This window comes from Bactrocera dorsalis, chromosome 1 (assembly GCF_023373825.1).
Source record: "Bactrocera dorsalis isolate Fly_Bdor chromosome 1, ASM2337382v1, whole genome shotgun sequence".
Taxonomy (NCBI): Eukaryota; Metazoa; Arthropoda; class Insecta; order Diptera; family Tephritidae; genus Bactrocera; species Bactrocera dorsalis.
In genome coordinates, this window is record NC_064303.1 from 2,431,382 (window position 1) to 2,449,037 (window position 17,656).

Sequence of the window (17,656 nt, forward strand, 5' to 3'; positions counted from 1 at the left end):
CTCACCTTGCCGCTGGCCGCCGCTGTGCCCTCGTGGTCCGTGCGGATAAGCTAAATAGTTGCCTCCTGCTTGTTGTGTTTTGAATATTTTAGAGCTGATTGGTATGCCTGGTTGGTTAGCCAGTGGCACGTCTGGTCTGGTCGCTTGGTGGCCCCCACTGTTGCGCAGCTTGTCGGCTCCTTGTTGGTTTTAGTTTTGTTTTCCACTTTATTGTTGTTGTTGGTGTTATGTCGGTTGCTCGTTCGCTTAACTATTTCTGTCCTTGACGTGCTGCTACACAATAGCTTAAATCATGGTTATTATGTACACAAATCTGAGACCATTTTCAATGCTGATATTGAATATTAGCAGAAGCGCAATGCAAACTAACACACACCCAAGCGAACCTATGTACATTCATACTAAACACAAAGGAACGCACTTAAGCAATCTCCGACAGACGGACAATGTGTTGAAAGAAGTGGAGTAATAAAGTGCGCTCATATAAATACTTGTACTTGTGTGGATGACTAATAAGATATATCTTATTTAGCACGAGATGTGCTGGAATTGCTCATACTTATCGACAGACCCTGCAGGAAACACTAGGTTCGATCAAAAGGTCGATCCAAAAACGAATCCTAAGGTTGATTAAAAGGTCGATGCAAAACGGATCCTGGCTAAGACTACACGGACCATCCAAAAACGGAGCTTAAGTTAGGTTAAAAAATCGATCCAAAAACGTATACACGGTCCATACAAAAACAGGTCAAGCCGTCGATTCAAAAACGGATAAGTTAAAAGGCCGGTCTAAAACCGGATCTAAGGTTAGATTAAAAGGTTAATCCAAAAACGGATTCCATTTGGACAGCTGAGAACATCGGTCCATTATGATATCTATATATATTCTGATAAGAAGAGATAAAAAAAATTTCAAACCTTGTTAAAAACTTGTTGACGCCAGCTATTTCGCCAGGTTCAAGGTTGGATTAAGCATAATCAAATTCCTGGAAGTTCCCATTTCATTTTTCTCCACACAACATTTTTAGTCAGAGACCGATACAAATTTCAGAGCTCTAGAGTTTCTACGATTACGACTAGATGATTCTTACTGTGAGTAAGAAGTTGAGGAGATCTCCTGCGATCCGCTTTCGGCCAAAAGGATATTTCAATTGCAAAAAAGTTTGTCCAGTACCTGCAAGGTCCAGAGGCAACCTGCTAAGCTCCTACGAAGATGAGAGGTTCAATTTTAGAACGCCTGACGACAACAGATACCAAACTAGTTCATAATAAGTGTAGTTGGTTGCCTTCTCGTCAGACCTCATTGGCCATGCCGTATCCAGCGATTCCGTTAGGATGAAGCACCTAGAGCAGCCAGATAATCGAAACTGGGATCAGACACTCCTTAGTTAACCTTGAGCGCACTGTGAGCGAGCGCAAAGTTAACGTTGCTTGAAGAACGCTACAGTGATCCGGTATCTTAAAACCATGCTTGAGGACGAGCTTCTTACAGAAATCTCCCCTCCAATATTCCCAGTGGGTTTCGACCCATCTGTGATGCCGGTATGTAGGCTGAAAAACAGATAAGAGGATACGGTTCTGCGAGGCTTGACTTCCCGAATTATTGGATTAAAATTTTGTCTTTTCTTCGAAAATTTCCTATTGGTATAATCGAACTAAGAGAATTTTCGGCACAACAACAAATCGTATCTCTCCTAAGCTCATACACACACACTGCACAAATACAGCTTACGTTGTGGCGATTGTAGCAAATAATTAATTGCAATAATATTGAGTTATTGACTGAATGGGTTTGTGCTTGCGGATGCACACACGTCCACATACAGACAGGTATATATGGTAAACAAACAGAACAACAACTGTTTGGCCACAAATCTCAAATGTACACAATCCACACAGAAACACACATACATACAGCGTAATATCCATTATTGTATCACATGAGCTGCTTAATAACAAGACATTTGCCTCGCCCACAAGCCTGCCCAGCAAAACGCCCACAATTCGGCAGGATAACGACAACAAGCAAAGCAAGCACTCGCCTCCTTAAGATGCCATAGCCGCCCACATGGTTAAGTGGTTTCTGAGGCTGGCAACTTCGAACGTCCGCCGTCGCGTATGAATGAAGTGAAGCAGCCCGGCCGTTGAGCAGTCGAGCAGCCAAGTGGCCTCAGCAACCGGCCGTCGCTCCCACTGGTTGGAATTGTTGTTTCAAGTGTAAAATTATATGCGGTCTTAGTGTCATTGTTGTGGTTGTTTTGTGGCTTGTTGTGGCAACAATTGAGCAAATGTCCTCCTCAAATGGAGTACAATAAACATATGCAAATGATTGGACGTGGATGGGCACTTATGTGGAAATGAAAACGAATAGATTTGCTTCTTTGGTAATTCGATATTTGCTTAGTGAAAGTTCTTGATCATTTCCAACGAACGACTTTGATTTACGAACCGTAAAATTTATGCAAATTAAAATAGTTTATTTGTTAGCAATTTGATGAAGCAATTCGAAGCGAGAGAAATGAAGTTACATGTGTATTGTAGAAACAATTGACCGAAGATGCAAGATAAGAGGATTGACCCAGAATTTAATTAAGGTCAATAGAAATGGAATTTGAAACGAAAATTATAACAAAAACATTGAAGATTAAAGCAATTTTCTTTTAAAAATGGGAAAATATAATTTTTGATGGAAATCATTGAGTTTCTGAATAATCTCGAGGCTGGAAAGTATAAGAAACTTAGAAAGAAACGCTGTTTTCTGTTTTGATATTAGCGGAGACATTTTCAAAAAAAGATTCCGATTGAACTAGTCACATATGATATTGAAATACTTTCTTATGATTCAAATTCAAAATGTTTGCAATTTTTTAGCGATAGAGAACCTCTCAGCAGCAATGTGTCAAACTTGTATTAAGAAGAGTAAGGTACAAACATCAGGCACTTTCTCCTCAATTGCCCGGACAGAATGAGAATGAAATATCTCGACAGTCTTGTCTTAAGTGAACCAGAAAACATAGAAAAAACTGACATTATCCGTCTCAACAACTGTGAGATAAACTCAAAGCGTATTGTCAATTTGTGAGGGTCCTATGATCTATAACTCAAAAGTTGTAGATATCACAACGAACCGGTGTTCCAAGCCATCCAAATGAGATACCTGTTAAAATGACCTCTTAACGTAACTAAAGAAGTGAAAATGCGATAAATTCTTTTTTTTTTTTTTCAGATATGCCAGTTTAGTTTTTGGGGTTGAACTCAGCGATTGAGAAAAGGAGATCACACTTTGATAGTTGAAACACCACACCTTTATGATGGCAAAACCTTTAGGTAGAGATCAAGAGACAATATTTTAGCGACAAGGCGGTTTGAGTCCAACAAAAATTTATTGAGGCTAATATTTATTCCATTTGGTTTGCCCGGTTCAACTAAAGTATGACATCCGCGATATTTCTCCTAAATTTTTTTGATAAAGCTAGATAGTAGGTTGGGCGGAGTTCCGTTAAAATTCCCAAAATTTCGTCAAGATGTTCCTTACACGGAGACTCTCGCCGATGAGCAAGAAGTGGTTATTAACCAAAGCTTGCAGAGCTCACGTTAAGCTCAGCCGTTCAATTATAAATGGAGAAGAACAACGGAGCCCCTATTATTTCAAAAATGCATTTCGCATCTCACACATAGCTCAATTGAAAAGTATTTTGGAAATCACTGGAAAAGAAGTTTGTGCATATCACTGTCGATTAGTTAATGTGGGATGCATTAGATACTAGAATATCTTGCTGAGCTTAAGAGCGGAACTCTCTGATGGCGAACTAGATTAGGTTAGGTTAAGCCGTAGAATTGTTCTAAAGTTTTCGAATCTCACTTGGATAGATATTCGCTCTTTGTGTTACCCTAAAACTCTTAAAAGTGTGTCACTACACAGATCCTAATAGATCGATGGGGCGTTTTGAGCATACCAATTAAGGCGATTAATATTCATTGCAGCAAACTCAGTCTGACCCGTAGAGGAGGAAGTGACAGGATGCTTCCACCTCACCTGCGATTTTTGGCATAAAGCGTTTCAAAAAATATTTAGCTGCAATTCGTATGAAAATATTGGATAGTGTCCCGTCAAAATACCTACAATTGCGGTTACTTTCACTTTGATAAAAGCAATTAGTTCGGGGAACCACTTACGATACACTCTGGGCCAGAAGTATTTCGCAGTTGCACAAGATCGATTGTGATCAGCGCTTGTTGATCTCAATTGATGTTCCAAGTTCCAATGCCAGAACGCAAGATGACATCGGTGAAAATCGATTCGCATCCAATCGAAAGAAATTTCCGCTTGAAAGACGCGACAGCGGTCTTGTAGTATGAAACTCGAGTCAATAGAAACTTCCCTACAGATGACTCCACCACTTACTCTCCCTCTTAACTTCAATCCAACCGTTAAATAGTTCTTTTCCAACAGTTTTGTTCTGCCCACAAATCTCTCGTAGCTAAAAGAGCCAAGAAGGAACTGCCAGGAGAAGGTTCTACGATGCAGTGCTCTAGATTTTAAGCAATGCAATCGAAGCAGTGGAGAATTTCAGTATGCCCAGTGTCCCTCAAATACACAAATTCCCTTAGCCCAATAGCAGCCTACGCCAAGCACCTACCAGCTACGTAATTGTAACTGTTTTATAACTGTTTTTATGGATCAGATTTGGGAAGTAGTAGATAGAAATACCCTTGAAATCCGAGGTAAATGCTGTTTGGATCCCCTTTCATCGGCCTTTTCAGGCAAGGAAACAAAAAAGTCTGGGGGGTCACATCTGGGCTGTAAGGCGGCTACGGAAGCGTTGGGATGCCGATCATGGTTAGGTAGCTCTTCACAAGAAAGGTTGTGTGAGCCGGATCGCTGTTGTGGTGCAACTTCTAATCCGCTGCGATGTCTTGTCGGACCCGATTGATCCTTCATTTGAGTCTCTTGAAGACGGCGTTGACGGTTTGTCCAGTACAGTCGCGATGGAAGAAAATCAGTCCTATTACCTCCCCAACAAATCCTGTAATGAACATACACATATGTATATCTATTTGCCCTCTATAAACTTCTTTAGTTTTTTTCTTTTATAAAACACAGTTAACTTTAAAACTCACATCTCAAGTAATTTTTGCAGACGTCGACATATCCGAATAAAGCGACAGGTCTGAATAACAAAATGAATGCTTCAAAAATAAATTTTCAAAAAAGTCAACAAGCAAGAACAACTACACGCCACACAAACAAACCTAGAAAACTACAGTCTTGTCCATTACATTGGCTCCCTTTCTTCCTTCCTCCTGCTCTTCGCACGCTATACTTGTTTAACTTTGTTGCATATTTGTTGTGGCTGGCTGTTATTGTTGCTGGCCGCTTGCTGCAACACAATGTCACGTGTCAATGCAAGGAAAATGAACTTTTGTGTAAAGAAAAGGTGGACGACAGCAGAAAGGAAGCCGAACTTTACTTGGAAACTTTGTTGTGGACGTTGCGATTGCTGCGAACTTTTACTTTTTGCCGCGTTGTTGTTGTGTTTTAAAGGACCCGAGCAAAAATAACACTAAAGAAGGAGACTAAAGATTTGCTAGAAAGCGCACGTGGTAAATATTTGGCAAGCCTGTGCAATTGTAGACGGTACGTGAGGGCCGGAGAGAGTCCGAGAGGAACATGTGTAATGAAATGCACACACGTGGCTGTATCTGTGTTTATGTATGTAATTATATACATGGTTACTGTTACGAAGAGGCATTACTATATATCAAAAGCTCCGTTTCAGCGCAATCTTGACCAGATCCACTTTTAAACCAACATATGCCAACCTTAACGCTGCCAGTTTTCCAAGAGTAAATACAATTTATATACACACGCACATGCTTATATGCAATTCTAATTCTCTAGAAGCTATTTTCGGTTTTCTTTGTTTGCTGCACACGTTTATACGAATTTTTTGCCTCAACTGCAAGTTGACTTTCTGCAATTCAGCAACATCTTTTTAGGGGCGATTAGCCACCACGTAGCTTTGTGGTTCTAATATTTGTCTGGTCGGCCCTATCTTTGTCTCTCACACACACGTTCAGCTCGTGCTCTGTCATTTAGCTGCGGCAATGTAGTCTACTAACGGGCGTTTGGCCCAATTTGCAGTAAAACTTCTTCGCTTTCATTTCGCCTTGAATTGCGCACATACACTCACACACACACATACATATATAGGATATGCATGCACAGTTGCGGTCATATGTTCGCAGTCATATGCTCATATCAACGCTGCTCGCACTGCATTCAACTGCACTTAGGAAGCACGCACGCTGCTAACTCTCGCAGATAACTGCTGGCAGCTCGCTCGGTGGCACGTGCGTCTGCACTTTTTCACTCGACCATTGTTTGTGCCATCTAATTAAAGCGAAAGTATGTATTAGCTTAGTTGCAAGTTACCAGTTGCCAGTTGCCGGTTGCAAGTTGGCAGTTGCACGCAGATAATAACCAAAAATTATGAAGAAAACTTTTATGCAACTTTGCTTGCAATTAATTAGTGCAATTTTCCACAATGTATACGCTTGCCACAACAACAAAAGCAGCAAGGGAGAAAAAATCTGAAAAATTATTTGAATTTAATTTCGGAAAGTTTTTCGAGTTACCTTGAAGTGCTTGCAACAAGAAGAGTTATGAAATTGAGATAAGATTTGAAAGTGCGCAGAGTTGCATTTTTGAGGAGGAAACTGTTACTGCTTTACTTGAGAGTATTCTCATGAATTTTGCTGCTGAATAATGAACGAAATTAATGAAATGAGTGAAATAAGTGAAACGTTGAGAAGAGAAAGTTTAAGAAGAGAGTATGCTTGTAATGATAAAAATAATTAACGAGCAGTTATTTTCGGGTGCACCGAAGCCATAATACCCTACACAAGCAAAAAAGTTTTTACATAAGAACTTAATTACGATCGTTCCTTTTGTATGGCAGCAATGTGCTATGGTGGTCCGATCTTAACAATTTAATCGGAAATTATACCACTGCTTTGAATGATATGTAGGTTGCTATATATATTTCTGGACTAGGCAACACTAATATCGATATTCTGCTTGAGACGATTGTCTCATGTCTCTAATTGTCACAATCTTCATTTAGTGACTCTGCTAGTCAGGAGCCTCATTTTGATATTCTGGCAGATACAGTAAAGTAGTATGCTGTATAGTAGTATACTGTATCTGCCAGAATACCTGAACTAACTGAAAATTCATTAACAAAGCTTTATCGACAATAGAAAAAGACTCGGTTATGATTGAAATAGTTTCCACGAGTCTTAAAATATTTTTTTTTTTTAATAAAGGAACTAATTTAAAACGGAATGTGTCATGTGAACATAAATATTAGATATTACCAGATATATAACCAAAGTTGCCACCTGGCTGAAATTAAATTTTTTTTCAAAAGGAATCTAGGTAGAATGGCATGTATCTTAAGAGTACATCTTGGTTTTAATATTTAATAAAAAATATAATATTAATAAAGTTGCCACCTTCTTACTAAATTTTTTAACCAGAGTTGCCTTGTAAGAAATATTTTTTATGCGTGCAAAGTATTTGCGAAAGCTTTAGGCTGCGATAGAAATGCCACCTTATATTATCTTACCAAATTTTTTAGAGTTGCCACTTGTTAAAATAATATTGTATCAATAAATTATCTAGCATGCTAAAAATATTTTACATATGTGGGGAAAGAGTTTTCGCAAGCTTTTGGGCTAAGAAAGAGTTGCCACCTGGCTGAAAATTAAATTTTCTTCAAAATGTAAATACTGAATGTGTATAGCATGGGGTGTATCCTAGGCATGCATTTCAGAAAAACTCTAAATTTAACCGGAGTTGCCACTTTATAAAAAACAAAAAGGTGCGTGGAGTCCCTACGCGCGGAAGAAGTTATACTTCTTAGCGGTGTTCAGAAATGCATAACATTTTCTATGAAAGAAAACCTAAATTCACATTTTCTAATTTTATTATGCACATTTTATAAAGTCTAAATGAAGGAATTTTAATTCGGAAAGAAGTTCTGTCTCGTTGCGGAAGGGAATATGCAGGGTAACCATATATCTTTTGTAATCCATCAACACGCGTTGAAAGCCCAGCAGTTATCGGTGAATTGACGATCGTTGATTCATCAGTAGTTATAGATGCTCCCGCAGAGATTGATGAAACAGCAGACGTTGAATCTTTTTACGCGCTCTCTGATATTCCTCAGCTGGCGCTTACCACCAACACCACCATTGACACTTAGGTTGCGCTGACTTAAGTATGATTTGGTTATGCATGCAAGAAACATACGATGGTTCTAATAATTTTGTTTTAAGTATAGAATATACATATACATTTGTAGAACATTTGCTTTCGCAATAAATTTATCACAACAATATACATATACATAATATGTATATTAGGGTGTGTCATTCTGAGGCAACCTTTTTTTCAACTGAAAAACAGGCTCAAAACTTTCGAAAATGTGTAAAAAAAAGTCGCTCAAAAGATGAGCTCTTAATATTAATTTTAAGAGGTGCCTCTTTCAAATTTTCTGTTTTCCATATAAATTACATGGAAAAAAAAATCATTTTTTTGTTTGTGGTGGTTATTGTGCGGAGGTTTTATATGTGCCCCGATAGCTGCCAGTAGGGATGGTAAACTCGATTCCGATTCTACTCGAAAATTGAGTTTTCTCGTAAAATAATCGATTTTTTAAAAATCGATTTTCAGTAGTCGAAGTGGATTAAGAATCGGTTCTTGAGATTCGAAAAATCGATTCGTATTGCTGTGATCCCCTGAGAAGTATAGTCTTAACTTCTTAACTGGCAACGCAGAGTGTTTCAACCAAAAGAAATTTATTCATTAAAATCACCACTCAGAAGTCGTTTTATCCGTTGTAAGCAAGCGATTTTTGAAGAAACATTTCTAATATGCCACAAGACAAAATTAGAAATGAATTTCTTAAATCTGACGCTCCCAGATAAAACGATATACCTCGTGATCGTGGGTCGTTTTCCAAAAGCACATAAGTGTTAATTTTGAAAGGCCAACGCAGAGTATTTCAATTAAAAGTCACACAAAATAGTTGAGAATTCGCAGAAATGAAAGACAAACGAAAGAAAAAGAAGTATAACTTCAATAATGCACAAGCATACAAACATATTTATGCGCACACCATGTGAATATGTCACCAACCAAAAATTGAAACATTGTTCTACGAAAACAAAAACAACAACAGCATAAGCATGGCAACATTGTGTTGTTGGTAGAAAAGCCGAGCTGTGCCGAAAGAAACGAACAAACGATGCTGCTCGAACATCTTCGCAGAGGTTGCGTTGCATTCATGTGGATGGAGCGAGGTTGCGCAACCTTGCGTTACATTTATATGGAAGGTTGCGCAACCAGAATCTATCGCAACCTTTTCCGGCGTCGTATAAGAAGTATAAACTTCAAAAACACATTACACCTGTAAATCATATACCTTACAACTAAAAATTATTTATGTAACAAAGGTATTTTACCAAATTATTTAAACCAAGTTGCCACTTGCTATAAAAATATTATACCTATAAGTAAACTATTTTGCTTGAAATACTTTTTATGTGTGGAAGGCATTTGCCAGAGCTTTTGGGCTGAGAAAGCTTTGAAATAGTTTAAACTAGCTATAAAAATTCAAATTTCATAAATTAGTGTTATTAGTAAACATCGTTAAAGATTTTGGAAAACGTTGAATATCAATGCAAAGAACTTCAGAGCTGTCATAAAAAAGCTTTCCCATTAAAATTTGGTGAAAGAAATACTTTGACAATTCATAGCAATAAACTTCTCTGTTCTCCTTTTGGATAGATCAACACTATTCTGACTATGCCCCAAAGAAATCAACAGCTGAAATCAATAGTTTGGTGGTTAGCTAAGTTTGTGAAATAGACATCGAAGACGGTGAACGTATTGGACGCCTCAAAGAGGTTGTTACAACGAAAACATCGGAAAAGTCCACAAAATCATTTTGGATGCCCGTAAAGTGAAGTTGTTCGATATAGCTTAGACTCTGAAGATATTTAAGGAACATGTTAGATATGGTGTGAATGAATATTTAGGTATTCGAAAGCTGCTCACAATTCATCAAAATTAACAATGAATTGAAGATTGTGCGCAGTGTTTGAAGCTATGTTAGCGCGATAAAACCGAATTTTTGCACCGATATATGACAGTAAATGAAACATAGTTCCACCATTTAACACCGTAAATCAATCGACAGTCAGCCAAGCGGTCTCCACATGATGAAACCGACTCCAAAACGTCGAAAGACACACAAGTCGGTTGGCATGGTTATGGGATCAGTATTTTGGAATACTCATGGTGTAATATTCAATGACTGTCTTTAAACAGAAGAGTATTAAGATCGGCTATTACATTGCGTTATTGGTGCTTTGAAAGACAAAATCGCGAAAAACGACTCATTTGAACAATACGAATTGCTTTCCCATACACCATATTCTGTGACTATTTCCTGTTCTCAGATCTCACGACAATACTCATCGGAAAGAAATTTAGCAATAATGATTTTGTTATTACCAAAGACTGAGGCTTATTTTGAAGCTTAAGGCAAATATATTATAAAAATTATTTTGAAAAATTGTTTGACCGGTATAATCGTTGTAACATCGAAACCAACTTTATTGAATAATAAAATCACATTTTATAAAAAAAACTTGTTTTCTATGTTAGCCTAGTGTGCCCAAAATTAAAAATACTTAAACGTTTTGGCACTCATCTTATGATATGATCTTTTCATAGGGCTGTTCTCAGTAAGGTAGACATATCATAAACCATGCGCAAGTTGTTGATTTCGTATACATATATTTATTTAATGCGCATTTCTAGTTTCGAAAAGCTTTTGTATATTTACAATTTCCACAATGCTTTAAAGAATTTTATAAGCTCACATACGTAGCTTTCATCTTTTTAGAAGGGATTGTCAAAGCCTTGACTACACTTTTAATCAGCAATTATATACTCACATATATGTAGGTCAATGTCAGCTATGTCAATACCTCCTTTAAAATCTTTAAATATAATCTAATATATAATACATATGTATACATGCACATATATGTATAGAAATGTAAACAAAATTTCATTATACAAGTTGTGTGGAATATGCAAAAGGCATGAGAGTTTGTGGCTGCCGACGCGCTATCGTCGCCTTTTGATAAGCGCTTTGTTGAGCGGCGCGCAAAATAAGCGGGACCCGCTTAACCCCAGCGTTGTATTTGCATATGTGAGTTTATAAATAAACAATGTAATTGCGATTAGAAGCGCCAGAGCAGCTTTAGCAGTTCGCTAATAGAATTACAGTGCGAAAACGTAAACATAGCGAATCGCAAAGTTTAAGCGAGCGGTTGGACTCAGCTCAAGCAGTGGAAGAATACAATAATGTGAATTAGAATTGAAATACAGTGACAAAACGGTCAGAAAATATAAGTTAATAAAAAACAGTTATAAAAAAGGTACTAGAATCTGAATTTCAACCTTACCGGCTTGCGATAACTGAGAAAACTTTAACCTCAAAAATCTTTAAAAAGTGTGGGAGTTAAAAGAATTAATTAAAAAAAATATTATTTAATTAAAGTAAATTGTGAAAATAATAGCTACTACGACATAAAATAGAACGCTTAGTTTAGCTGTGAATTCTAGTGCAAAACCAAAGCCCAAAACCACACCTTCAGCTCCAGTTTGGCACTTCAATCAGCAATATGAGGCGCTTAATCGTTTTTGCCTTCCTACTGCTCATTTCACAGTCACCATTGGTAAATACCCAAAGTTCTATACTCTGTAAACACACAATAAACACATACTTTCTACTGCATCCCTAGTACTGCAACGCGGCCACCAGCGGCGTCACCCCCACCCCGCAACCCAACATTCTTTTGCCACACGCCGACATCAAGAGCCGCAAATTCCAAACTCATTTCATTGATGAGCTCAACGCTTTGGTGGACACAGCCGCCGGCGATCATCTCAATCGACTACTGCAGGAGCTGCGCGCCAACAAAGACTATGTCGCTTATGTGTCACGCATCGAGTCAGCCGCCAGCGCCACACGACTCATGCCGAAAATCGTCTACCTCAAGCAGCTGCTCGACCTCAAGTTGAATGAGCCGCTGCACAGCGTCGAGAGCTATTACACCGTGCGCAATCTAAACTTCCTCGGCAAATTGAAGCGACAATTGTTGCAGCTGCAGGATGAGAGCGCCACAGAGCTGCGTCATCTACGCTGGTACAATTTGTGCGGACAATTTTGGTACCGCGATGCGCTGTCGAATCAAACACAAACGGCGCCACACAAAGCCACGCCGCGACCACCCGTGGCGGCGCACTACTGGGCGAATGTCAAGTTGGCGCCATTGCGTGCCGAAACTGTAGTCGCCTCAACGGCCGAAACGCCCTTGGCACATATCGAGCTCGAACGTTTCGCACGGCTGCTGTATGCAAATGTGAAGGCGGCCGGCGCGGAGTTAATCGATGATTATTTGTTCACCGTGCGCAAGCTATTGCAGGAGGTCATTGAAGAAAAGCACATTGCGGCTATGTCATCAACGGAAAATGAAGAGGGGAAGTTGGAGCCATCCACTGCCGACTCGCATACACTGCACGTCAGCAAGTTGAGCAAAGTGTTGACCGAAATCGACACAATACTCGCCATTGATGACTTCTATGCGAAACGCAATCGTTTGTACAGTTATCTCGAAAATGACCTCTCCACCGATTATGAGCAATTTAAGAACTCGCAATATGCAAACGACGACTTGGCGGAAATGCTGGCGAAATTGCAGCGCAAAGGCGTCGACCTCTTTGTCACATTCATATTCAGCAATTTTGAGTTCCTCGAGCATTTACACGAAACGTGGCGCAAGCTATTGCCATGGCCAACGAACGCGCACGAAACGCCGCTGCTGTACGATGCGTCGTCACAACGCCTCTTCGATGTGCATCGCTTATATGTGGAGTTTAAGCGCGATTGGGAGAATAGCGAGCGCTATAACGCCTATCAGGGCGTGGTGCAGACCCTCTATGCGGACACGCGTAATGGCAGTGCGAACATGCACATCTTCGAGTTGCTGAACAATGCTTCGGCGAATGTGGGCACTGTCACGCTCAACATGATTAAGGCAAAGTGCGACGAGCTGTAAACTTATAGGCAGTGGCAAGGGATAGAGTTATGTTTAACAAAAGGGATAGTAGGAAGGTAGTACAAAGGGTTTAATATTTAGATTTAAGTTAAGTTTTGTGGAGCATATGTTTTCTATCACCACTTCAAATCCAAAATTTTGTGAACTTAATAAAATATAATTTTTTTATCTTAACACATAATGATCGCATGTGATTTTATGACACAATGAGCATACAATTTCAAAAATAAACGATCACGGAACACTAAAACCAAAGATTTTTTTATGGAATAATTAACAAAGAGATTCTACTTATTGTTCTGGAGTTGAAGGGAAGGACTGAATAAGTTTCAGCTTTTGAATATCTGAGAGGGTCCAATTTAGAGAAGTAAAGTATGGAAATAAGAATACAATGTAACTGATTCAACTAAAACTTAAGTAACTAAATACCTCTGTTTTGGTTTCGGATATGATAAAGTTCGAAAACTCAACTTGGAGGGCATTGTTGTATCCATCTTTACTCCGCAGCTCTCTGCGATGTTAGAATATTATAGATACCACGATAGTTTTGTATACTTTAAGACCCTCTTGATCAACTTTTATTAAAAGATCGATTTCATTATTGAGTTATATGTACCTACACCGAGGATTCCATTGATGCGTATTTTAGTTCATGACAGGGGTAGTTAAGTCAATCTTGCTTTACGGCGCTTCAGTTCCGCGGCCAGCAAAATTTCACAAAGGAAACCATTCGAGTGAATACAGCGGCTCACTGCTGTCTGCAAAAAGAACCACTCCATAGCTGCACTATAAAGGTCATTCGAACTGCTACCTATCGATCAGTTAATATTGCATGGAAGGTTCGGCTAGGTGAATGGCTTGGGTGAATTGTCCACAAGATACTTCGGCCAAAGCTCGATAAGCAGATGATCATTGAATATGCTGCTATAATACTGCAGTATCTTCCGGAAGAATCCTGTGTAGTCAGAAAATGTCTCGAGTCGATAGCTAAGCGGCAATTAAAGCAATAATCTCACATCATATTACTTCGAACAATGTCCTTAGTAGCCTGCCTCCATTTCGACGAAATGTAGTAGATGTAATGGAAAGCGGCTCCTTACATTTTGGGTTCCAGGCCATAATAGCGCTTCGGAAAACGAAATGGTTAATGAGATTCCCAAAAGTATTAACCTTTTAACTACCAAACCAAATCGGGAAATACACAATTCGCTAGTAAGGATAAACAATGAAATTTTGTGAAAAAGCTAACGAATGGCTCATAGTGAGTTGGATTACCGTATGGATATGCAGGATGGCCGAGAATATGTGCAAAGAAGCGAAAAGAAAACACGCTAGCTTTCTACACTTGCGGTCTCGGAAAGACTCCAGGACGGTTGTTGGCCTAAAGACAGGCCAGAGCCTGCTGACATTACGTGAGAGGCGGGTAAAGGCGTGGGTAAAGTTGGCACATGCAAAAAAATATGGATGTAGGCATGAGAGAAAGGCCGAAATACCCTGCTACCCGGCATTATCTAGAACTCGGCTTAGACCACTAAGAGCCTGACAGTTTAAGGAACTGGATGAAGTTATAATACTCAAACCTCTATTAAACTTCGCAAATAGCGTTGAAGTCCTCTAGGACGTAAATATCAGCTCGTAATAAGCCTCCATTTAACATGACAGAAGATCTATAGGTTTTAAAAGGGCGAGGCAGTCAGCCAGTGTAACTAACCTAACCTAGCTCATGATTTCCGCAGTTAAATGTGGGATGACTTGATATTTCATATTGGAAGGAAGCTTTGCTCAGTTTCATCTGTAAAATGCTTCCAAATTAAGCTAAACTAGAGAAGCTGTTTGCTTTCTGATTAAATTATTAACAACACGAAGAGGGTTAACTTTATAAACTTTGTTTTTATCGGATATTTTGGAGCTTTGCTTGCTCGTATGGTTTCTCAAATGAACATGGATCGGGTTCGAGTATGTTTTGGAACAAAATCCAGACATAATCACCTGAAGCGCTATCGACTTGAATACACAAGGCAGCCGACGGAAAGTTGGAATCGCTCTAACCTTGAGAGAAATCTGGACATCGAAGTATCTAAGGTCAAAATAAAGAAGTTAAGTCAAGGAGCTAGCACAAAATCGAAATAAATGTAAACCCTGGATCCCGGCGGAAAATAAAATGCTATTATACTGGATTAGTCATACCTAAAATTCAATGAAATACTTAGTTCTCGAAAATGAATGTAGAGTAGCTCTCCAAAAGCTCTTATCTGAGACCCATTATCTGTAATTTATTTATACATACACTTATCCTATTATTACAAGACGATGACCACTGAAATATCCTAGTGCTCCCTTACTCATCCCCTAAAAAAAACGGGTGTCAAATTTAATGGTTCCCTTTTCAATAAACGAGAAAGCTTAGCAAATCAATAAGTAGAACCCTAAATGGCACTTAAGTGTTTTTACACCTACCCCAAAGTGGCCTCAACAGCCGCAGCCAATTGGCAGACAACGTATGCTCCCCACACCTCCTGGGCCATCACGATAAACTGGTCAACTAATGAATTACGACGGCTTAAGAGACCAACGAGCTCGGAGCTACTTAGTGCCAGGAGCCGCAAAAAAGTTAAAATTGTCCATATTTTAAAACTCTCACACCCCCAATTTGCTGCTCGGCCAGCGACAAAGTTACGAGACACACACACACACACACGCACAACCATAAGCACACAAAGCACATCCCAGAGCATGTAAGTGTTCCGGTACACATTTTTGTCGGGCATTTTCACACCGAAGGTGACTTTGGTATTTGACTTGTTTTCCGTTGGCACCAACCCACGCACACACGCATACATACTGCTTGTGACCTGTGAAAGTGTGCTACGGTGTATCGGATGTCCCTTGACCGCCTCCCGCCTCGCCACCATCGCCCACTTGTGGGAGAGTATAACCGAGTTATTGTGTTGCGTGTCGTGTTGCTACTAAATAGTGTTGCCAACTTGAGAATAATATATGAGCAAAGTTTAGCGACACTAACAGCTCGCACACAGGCACACGCAAGCATATTTCAGGCGAGTCACAATGCTGCAGCGGACTAAAATAGGAGCTGAAATGGGACACTTTTTTAAAGTGCAACAACAGAGCGCTTCACTTTGGGTACATGCACAGGCTGCCTCGGCTTAGAGCACACACACACTTAGATGCTTAGATATTTATAGTGAAGCGTGTGTGCATGCTTTTGTAAGTTTTGTTGTTGTAACTGAGCTGCGGTTATGTGTGATTTTACTGGGATTGTTGATAGTTAGTTGGACACAAGTGAAATGGCCAATGGAAGTTGGGCGAACAGAGACTGCTGAGCGGAAGTGTAGTAGAAAGGAAGCGGGAAGGGGGGAAGTGGGGACAACGAATGCATACAAAAGTCAAGCCACCAGTGAAATGAGCGGCAAAAAGCTGCGGTTAAGCTTTAATGAATTTTAACTAGCAAAAGTTTTAAACTTTTCTGCCTGCGACAGAACAGAACCAGAAAAAAAAATATAACAAAAACAGAAACTGTGAATGAAAAGCGTAGAGCAGAAAAATGGGTTAAGAATAATAGAATAGATTTGTGGTGGATTTGCTTTGTGTTTTTACTTTCTAGCCATACTTTTTTCACAAAGTTGTTATTTAGTTTCTTAAGTGAAGGATTTAAGAGATAAAATTAAATTAGCGTTCTGTTGCAGGAATTACGAAATTAGCGCGAAGTCTGTAGTTTGAAGCAAAATTATATAAACAAAACTTGTTAAGTGAAAAACGGTGTTTTGCTTTTTGATTAAAGTAATTTGCAACTTGGAGGGTTCTATGAACTATTATGGATGGCACTGGTATGAGTGACGAGAGAGATGACAGACTCAGTGAAAGTAACAGAATAATGATAAACACGTTTTCTGAACTTAATGTGACAGCTGCGAAGCAAGAATACTTATAGTATTGATATTAACAAGATAACTGGATAGTGTGAATGAGAACCTTTGAACATAATATTTAGCCATTTAATTTCATTAATAACTTCTTATAGCGATATTAGAAAATGAGCGGCTTTCGGCAGGCTCTGACATTGAAGTAGTTTAGTTTAGGCATATAAGGCCCATATTCTGGTACTATGCAATTCTATATTTTTTGCTTTTTTGAAAGAACATTTTACTTAATAAAATGATTCATTTTGAAAAGTTTTGTTTCCTTCATCCCATAGTCAATGCCTAGGAGAACTCCGAAAAGAGGTGAGGTAACCGTGTGTGCCTCCTGGGTTTACTTAACTGTAACTATCTTAGTGTAGTAGTATCATGAAGAAGAGCTAAAACTCTTGACAGACGCAAGTAATCAAATTTGAATGGAGGAGGATGAGATGGAAATATAAATGTAATTTCTCCTTCATTGTCAATCCATTTTAAGGCTGAGGTTGCAACATCTCGGCAGTCTTACCTTCGGCGAA

The 17,656-nt window shown here is 39.1% G+C and overlaps 2 protein-coding genes and 1 pseudogene across 3 annotated transcripts in view; 1 reads left to right on the plus strand and 2 right to left on the minus strand.

Annotated features, from left to right (window-relative positions):
- LOC105232340 (interference hedgehog) overlaps positions 1–17,656 on the minus strand; it is a 224,120-nt gene that overhangs the window by 100,634 nt on the left and 105,830 nt on the right. The gene's annotated exons all lie outside the window — the stretch shown is intronic.
- Positions 8,881–9,075, minus strand: LOC125775976 (small nucleolar RNA U3; annotated as a pseudogene).
- LOC105232336 (uncharacterized) lies at positions 11,357–13,437 on the plus strand. Its single transcript, XM_011213988.4, has 2 exons — positions 11,357–11,820; positions 11,887–13,437. Exons 1-2 carry the CDS (start codon positions 11,767–11,769, stop codon positions 13,201–13,203), a joined length of 1,371 nt encoding a protein of 456 aa, XP_011212290.2. The 5' UTR covers positions 11,357–11,766; the 3' UTR covers positions 13,204–13,437.

Excerpts from the sequence above, each read along its gene's own strand:
- LOC105232336 (XM_011213988.4), top strand. The coding sequence starts at position 11,767 with ATGAGGCGCTTAATCGTTTTTGCCTTCCTACTGCTCATTTCACAGTCA. Across the intron at positions 11,821-11,886 it reads TCATTTCACAGTCACCATTG|TACTGCAACGCGGCCACCAG; the intron begins GTAAATACCCAA and ends CTGCATCCCTAG.